The 8,127-nt window shown below is 36.5% G+C and overlaps 1 protein-coding gene across 2 annotated transcripts; it reads right to left on the minus strand.

The window, feature by feature from the left end:
* Positions 1-305: 305 nt before the first annotated feature.
* On the minus strand, positions 306-7,860 carry drm (odd-skipped family member drumstick). Of its 2 annotated transcripts, XM_011500883.1 has the most exons (4): positions 7,439-7,860; positions 6,022-6,190; positions 5,355-5,735; positions 306-1,602 (listed from the first exon to the last, which is right to left on the minus strand). In XM_011500883.1, the coding sequence occupies exons 3-4, from the start codon at positions 5,582-5,584 to the stop codon at positions 1,527-1,529; spliced, it is 306 nt and encodes a 101-aa protein (XP_011499185.1). In that variant the 5' UTR covers positions 5,585-5,735; positions 6,022-6,190; positions 7,439-7,860; the 3' UTR covers positions 306-1,526. The 2 variants fall into 2 exon arrangements, with proteins under 2 accessions (XP_011499185.1, XP_011499961.1); XM_011501659.1 differs by lacking the exon at positions 6,022-6,190.
* Positions 7,861-8,127: the final 267 nt, after the last annotated feature.

An 8,127-nucleotide genomic window follows, 5' to 3' on the forward strand; every position in this document is an offset into this window, starting at 1 on the left:
GTGGTATTAAAAGGCATTTAACAGTGGTCCCTTAATCTTACTGATCTCTTTCGTCACTTGAGCCCTCCTATACGAGCCAGCCCAATACGATTTTCAGGAAATGACGAACAAAACAGTGTTCTCTGACTTTATATATCGACTATACAAAGTGAATTTCTCATCGATCATCTTTCGAGGGGTTCGCCAATGAAGGTTTACTTACCCATGATCATCGAAAATAGAGCTGTGACAGTAATTTGGTGAAAGAGAGAGAAAGAGAGAGAAAGAGAGAGAGACAGAGAGAGAGAAAGAGAGAGAGAGAGAGAGAAAGATAAGGATATAAAAAATAATGATGACTGAATAAAAGTGATATCAGTTGCAGTGGAGAGCGGCTAATTATTATTTATAGCATTGAACGCCAGTTAGCTCTTGTAGACGTTGCCAAGCTCAGCACCGGTATTCTTTTTACACCGTCGCTTCGCTATACGGTAGTCACTCATCACTTACGCGAGAATGCGCACGCATCAATATTACAATCAAGTTACTAGAAATTTTTGCAAAATGGAGCGAAAGCATGTACACATTTGGGATAACAAGTTTGAGTATATGAATGTATAACAAAGAAAGAGAGAGAAAAAAAATCTTATCAACCTCAAAGGATGTGTCGCCTGAAGGTTGGACGTGGCCGACTATACTTCGGTAGCAAAGATTATAGAATCAATTTGTGCTCTGTAACCAATCTTCGTTTTCTTTCCTTCTCTCTCTCTCTCTCTCTCTCTCTTTGTTTCTCTCTCGCTCAATCCATTATTACATAGTCTACAATCAAAAACGAAATCAGCTGAAATTCTGAAGGTATGACCGTCATCTACTCCTTCTTTTTGGATCACTCATCTTGGCTGTTGTTCCTGATGATGATGACGTTGACGATTCTTCTATTTCTGACGTAGTATACAGTGCAGATCTCTTGATGTTGCTTTTAATTCCATGTTGCCAGGGAAAATGCGGATCTTTGAGTGCAGGAGAGGCTCATTGCAGGATGTGATTTTTGCGTAATTAATGTATGAAGATATGTTGAGCAAAAGAGGCAGTGAAACACTTACAAAAAGACAGATTTATAGATACATAAATAGATAAATATAGAGAGAGGGAGGAGTCTGTATGTGTGTGAGTATGCGTAAGAGTGAAAGGGGATAGAGCTTATAGGAAAGGAAAATAGATAAAGATAAGAAAATATTAGGGACTGCTGGACTAGCGAGAGCGCGGGATTTTTTTAAACGGAAGGTCCCGCGTCAATCAGCGCCGGTACCTAAATAGCGTTTATACGTGTATTTCTGTGTATGTGTCGCGCGTGTCCGGCGACGTCGAACAACAGCGGACGGATATATATAAAATCGGATGGATAATGTGAGGCGTGTGAAAGGATATGAAACAAATTAATCTACATATTTCAGGAAAACTTGAATGAGTCTATATGTATGGAATTATTGTTTTTAGGATAGTTAAGGAAAATGGAATAGGGAGACATTGGCGAGTTGGTCGGATGGCTTCTAGTACCTAGAGTAGCCATTCGAATAGCCATTCGAGTAGCCGTTGGAGCCCTTGTAGGGAACGGAGTGTATGCTCCTGGAACAGAGATTGTGCCAAAACGAGAGGTAAGAGGATGTGCCGGCATCTAAAGTTTTTCCTTGTTTTTTTGTCTTATTTGTTTTTTTTTCATAATTATTAGATAATTTAATAAGCACACTCAGGTCGTCGAGGAAAATTTTCTTGTTGCAAATGCTCTCGAAAACATAATTTGGTCTCGTTTCGAGCCCTATGTTTAAATAAATAGATATATTTTATTACTGATGGTATTATTTTTTTATATTTTTTCAGATGTCTGATAGAGTTGATGTAGGAAAAAAAATATAAATAAAAACAATTAAATATCATAGTTTTGAATGAATATGTTTACGATGACCATTATGTTCGAGATTGCAGATGCAGCCTTGTTATTTCGCCACGCGTTTCACGGTTGCATGATATTTGCAACACGTATGTTATCACGTATTATACGCAATCGGAATTCCGTCTCCTTTCATTTTCGATGTCCAGATAATAGGGTTATTGGTGTTAAGAGTGCAGAGTATACAACATGCTGGGTACAGTCTGAGCAAGAGTTATCAAAGGGAGAATGTAAAAGCAGAGGCAAATGAGTATTTCGTAAATCCGGGAAAGTGTAACATAAACATAAAATAAAGTGTAAACATACTAACGAAATACAAAATAAAAAGTAATTCGCGTCGGACATAACTATGAAAGAAAAAGCGAATGAGCGAGTCAGTAAGTAAAATATTCTCAAACAAAGCTTCTATGTGTAGCGGATGGTGGTCAGGCGTGGGTCAGAGGAGTAACACAGTATATATTTTTATTTCTTATCTCTCTGACTTGTTTTTTATAAATGATATTTTCGTGTATTATCGCGCGTGTGTGAATATGTGAGAAGGCAGGAGGTTCCGAGCAAGCTCCCGCTCACCGCCACCCACATCTACAACAAAAGAGAAAAAAACAAGACCACCGCTATTACACATAAGGTATCCATTAGTAAACCATACCGCGCGCATTGTGCATAGCATATCCAGAGTCTTGCTCACTAGAATAAAGAACGAGTATAAGAGAAAAAAATGTAGAAATAACAAAAATGGAGATAACTTGAAAGAGTAAGCAAGAGAGAGAGAGAGAGAGAGAGAGAGAGAGAGGTTCAAGACAGAGTTATATGCGTATGCACTTTTAACGTTCGCCGTTATACGATCTGCGCGTTATCCTTCTGATTTATAGGTTACGTGCCATCTCCACGACAGAAAATATCATCTCGCGCGCATCTCGTAGCAAATAAGCGACAGGCGTTGCGGTACAGTACGCAGATCCTCTCGAGTTCTGCCGTGCCCCTGACTCTCCCTGGTACTGGTGATTTGCGACGAGACTTGACGATCAATTTTAGACGTTTCTCAAAGCTGTACATGCGACTTTGCCAGCTCGAGGTCATTTAACGTTGACTGTTCTTTCGCGCCCTCTTCTTCCCTCATTTTAACGAATCATAGTTAATAAAGCTGTCTATTACTTTATCCGTTCTCGTAATTCATGTATTATTGTAAGTATTAAAATAATACTTGTTTGCATTACATCAATTAAATATAGTAAGTTTAATTAAACTAGCATAAAATATTTGAATAATTTGAAACCGTTTTTATTATTTTGCTATAATACTTTTACCTTATGTAAAATGTATTTATTATTGACAATGATCATATAGAAAATTATTATAATTTTATTAAGAAATTGAAAATTTGAAACTAAAAAATGTTGTTCTCTCTATTATTAATTCGAAAATATGTTTTAATATTTTTTAATTAAAAAAAAATCCATATAAAAAATAAATTCTTTAAATATCAATAATTTAATCTCGGTAAATTTGCAGTTCTAAACATTCAAAAATAAAACTATACTAAAACAACTATTTATTGGTTGTTAAAATATACGTTAATAGATTATGAGATTAAATTGAAAATTTATTTAAAAATTTCTAGGCAAATTCATTAATTAATATTGATTAAATTATAATAAAATATAAATTAAATATTATTTATAACATAGAGATAAAATTTGGTGCAGAAGCAATATTATTTATTATTATATAATATTTTGATATACGGATATATTTATTATAAAAATTATTTGATGCTGAATTTTAATAATTTTAATCTTTATTATTATAAACTGTCGTTTCAACCTCATTCTGTTTCTAAATTTTTAATGAATAATTTATAATATGTTCGGTTGATTTTAGAAAACATGTTTTTAGCGATGAACTTAACATACTTTTCTTTGTTTCTTGTGTTTGAAATCATTTTTTTATGCAATAAATCGCGGATATGTAATGTGTAACATGTAACTATACAAATCGTGTTACGGTACGTCCTCATGATAATCATTCCAAGTTATAAGCACATTATTTTTTAAATTGCGCTAATTAATATGATAGATTAATTAACTTTTTTTAGCTAATTAACATATACAAATAATTTTTATCATGCAGATGAAAAATTGTTTTTTGTTAATTTTCTATGTACTCGGAAATATTACGTAATATACATTAGAACTCGGATAGATTATTAATGCACAAGGACATTTTTTTCCTTCAAGTTCATTGTAGTCACTCAGAATAAGTATCATTCTGTTTTTTCAGTTTATAAAAAACAAGACTAATATTTTTCTTTATTTAAAAAAAAAATTTTTTTAATGCAATATTGTATTTATTATTATTTAGATTAATTAATAATTATTAAAATATATTTTTATATTATGCTTTTGTATATAAAAGACAACGTACCCGTAATGTAGTATGTACATAAGATATATTAATTTTGAAAAATACGATTATGAAGGTGATAATATGGGTTACTCTGCGCTTCTACAACAAAAGTTGATTGTCATTCAAAAAAAATCAATAACTAATATAAAATTATTTATAGTTTATTAGTCTTATTTACTTCTGTATTTGAAATACCATATAATATTTTGAGTCATCGCCCGTAAATTTCCGTAAAATTAAGAATCAACATGATTAAGAAGGAAGTCACGAAATATAATTTTTTTTTAAACATTTAATTGAACACGTTGATAATATTGTTTAAATGTAGTTATATTAGAAAGAATATAATTCCAGGCAATATTATTTTGAATTATTCTGTAGTCGTGTTTTGTGAAAAATGAATATATATATATATATATATATATATATATATATAGATATATATATAATATACACAAAAAGAATGAGGGGTGGTTAGGAAGAAGTGTGGTAGGGTGATGGCGGGGAGCGGAGATGGTAGAGAGAAGGTAAGGAAAGATGTCGCGAGTCAAAGTCGATAAACCGGTTTTTCTCATTCTTAGTTCTTTCATGAATAGTTATTGATTTTATGTGGATACGCATACTCATGCTATTGTCACACCGCGAAATATTCTTTTATGCTCAACTATGGTGACTTCCTTCTAGAACCATTGCATTTTCGTTTAAGGTGTGTTGCTTCTTAAAGAAGAAATTTGCCCAATCTCGTAAAGTGTTTTTTTTTTGCACAACATCAATGTCCCCTCTCGTCCTCGGTCTGAAAGCTAACTATTGTCAGTTGTCAAGTATACGCGCGCATTATATTCAGTTCGTCCGCCCTTCCTTCTGGACGTTTTCGAAAGCATTTCGTCGATGTCTAGCGTACAAAAGGATGATTTACTAATGACGCAAGAGAGGACGGGATAACCACGAAGTTAATAGATAACGAAACTGGTGGATGCAACGATTGTAATAGAAATAAAATTATACTTGGACGTAAATGCATTACCTGTGTTGTTTGAGATTGTCCTGGCGCTTAAAAGACTTGCCACAGACCTCGCATGTAAAAGTCACATCGTCCTTGTGACTACGTTCGTGGATCATAAGGTTATAGGGCTTAGTAAATCGCCGCTGGCAGTACTTGCAGACGAATTCAACAGTGCATTTAGCGCGCATCTTCTGTCGGCGACCAAACTCCCTGCCGTGCCCCTCTGTCTCCATCGGCATTATCGCGAACATCCTTATGAATTCCCACCGCTTGTTGGCAACGTTCAAGAAAAGTATGCGTATGCGTTACCACCGACTACTCCTTCCACTCGTTGCTTGGCGCTAGGCTGATACTCGCTGCCTAATAGATGCTGCTGTTCTTTCCGAGTTAGATCACCGTTACCTGCCAACAAAACCAGAATCACTGCTCGCTACCGCTATCTTGCATCCCTTATGTCTCAAGCATTTGAGGCTTTCGCAATGAATTTTTTATTTGCTTATACGACTGTCTCTTTAGCTAATATAGCAAAAGTCAGTGTGAAGAAAAAACAGTATTAATCAGTCGCAGTCGGATTTCTAATATTTGCAGAATATAAATGACTCAAACGATAAATTGAGACAAGAAATGAAATTCTAGAGTGGCTATAAAAACTGATCATTAAGTGACTATGGGGGATCTGACTCGTTACCTTCTAGTTGTTGGGAAAGCGCTCTTCTTATGAGCCAGACAAACGATTCGACGTTTTTTTCTTTTCTTTTTTTTCATTCTGGATCATTATTTTATGTTTTTCGCCAAACGCATAGTTCCGTGATAGTAAATAAATGCCGTTCCAACGATTCTCGTAAAAAGTTTATCCGCTAAAATGAAATTTTTAATTTCATTAAATATTTCTTTAACAATTCGTGATTCTCTTAATTCATAGTCCTACGCATTAAATAATGCAGTAAAATTATTGATTTCATTATTTATTATGATTCGCCATATATAAGTCGTGTAAATGGTTTTGAAAACATTTATACATCTATTTAATTAGAAGTTTAATTTTAATTGATTTTTAAAAAATAGTTATTGAGGTCGCGCATTAATAAATCATAGGAAAATTGTTTTTATAATACTAATTAGATTCAAAATTAAATAAAAATGATATTATTTCAAATAATGAGAGTAAACAATTTTTTCTTCTTTTAAATTAATTATTATAATTTTTGTAAGTTGTTAACGAAATATACAGTATTATTAAGAATACTGTAATATATAATAAGAATACTGTAATATAATACTATTTTGTATCAATACATATTGATAATAGAAAGTTAAAAATGATATGTGGATTTAATCAAAATGGCACGAAAGTAGCATAGCTATTAAATAAATCTCATTAAATATTGTTCGGAATAATTAAATAGCAGCCGGGCATAAAGGGTTTATAAAATAATCAAGCATACGTCAAATTTCTTAAATGTCTACGCAGGTTCTGGCATGAGTAGTATAGATGATTGTGCGCAAAAAAGTATTCGGTTTTACATTGCAAATAAACAGAGGAAGGCTGAAAGGTAGGCATTATGCGCGATGAGGTCGGAGCAAGCATAGTAAAGAGAAAAGGAGAGAAGCTTAGTGGCTACTGTGTAGCGGGCGAATAGCGCGTGTAGTCGCGAGAAAGTGAGCGCATAAAGTGGCGTGTCAGAATGAGTAATAAGCGTGCTGTGGGGCGTAGCCTGGTTGGCTGGTTAGCAGGCACAGCGTACGGGGCAAAACTGTCTGGTGGGATCTAATTGGGCTTCCGCGTTACGCGCAGCGCTTGCTCCTTCCTTCCGTCTTCCTCCGTTCAGCGTTGCTTTCTGAGCTTTTCTCTCGTGACCTCTGAGTGTCCTTCATATCGTCCAGGCCGCGCGCGTATAGGGGAAGGGGGGCCACAGGCCAACCGGTGGCGAGTGAGTGGCTACCGCGCACCGCCCCATGCTAAAAGCCACGGCTACCGGTTTTCGACCAGTCCCCAGCGGCGCACGTTCGGCCCGCGACCACACCCTCTACTGTGCTCCCTTTTCCAGGGATCGCGACTCCATTTGATAATGTGCGAAAGATGGTCGTACGCGGTTGAGACTCACGTAAGGTGGAGGTACCGTTGCTGCTTTCGAGCCCGTTCCTCTTCAACGTCAGGAGACAGTGAAACGCGACACTGTGGATGTGGTTGGCGACTCGCTTTTCACAAAGGCACTTAGCACGGGCTCGGGTCTCGGATTCTTGATGGAGGGTGCGCGATTTAGTTTTTCATTACTCGTCTTCAGCTGACTATTTTAACGACTGGTTGAGTGGTAGGCGCGAGGCAGGCAGGTCTGGACCGTTTGGGTGCGCGGCGTCGACTGAAGAAAAGTCCGGTTGGCCGGGCGCTGGGTACTTGGTAGCCCGAATAGTAGACCGTCACACGGTAGGTCGTAGAGTAACTCCAAAGGTCCCACTCTATCTCCGTCTTTTATCTCTCTCTTGCTTCTTCTGGTTGGAGGACCGGGGACCGACCTCCCTACCGAACTCGAGCTCTCTAACCGAACTCGGCGCACACGAGCCGCCACCGCCACCGTAAAGCGCCGCCGTTGCCGCGCAAAGCCAGTTAGCAAGGGGAGTCAGCGAATGAGTAAAAGAAAGAGAGAAAGAGAGAGTTAGCAAGTGAGAAAAAGAGAGTGAGAGTAGGAAAGGCAGTAGCACTTTTTATGTGAACGTCAGAGAGGAGAGAGGAACAGAGAGAAAGAGAGAGAGAGAAAGATAGAGAGATAGATAGATAGATAGATAGATAGATAGA

This window comes from Ceratosolen solmsi, unplaced genomic scaffold, assembly GCF_000503995.2.
Source record: "Ceratosolen solmsi marchali unplaced genomic scaffold, CerSol_1.0 scaffold10, whole genome shotgun sequence".
NCBI lineage: Eukaryota > Metazoa > Arthropoda > Insecta > Hymenoptera > Agaonidae > Ceratosolen > Ceratosolen solmsi.

Coding starts and splice junctions, on each gene's coding strand:
- drm (XM_011501659.1), bottom strand. CDS start 5,584: ATGTTCGCGATAATGCCGATGGAGACAGAGGGGCACGGCAGGGAGTTT. Junction 1,603..5,354: donor GACAATCTCAAACAACACAG/GTAATGCATTTA, acceptor TCTCTGTTCCAG/GAGCATACACTCCGTTCCCT.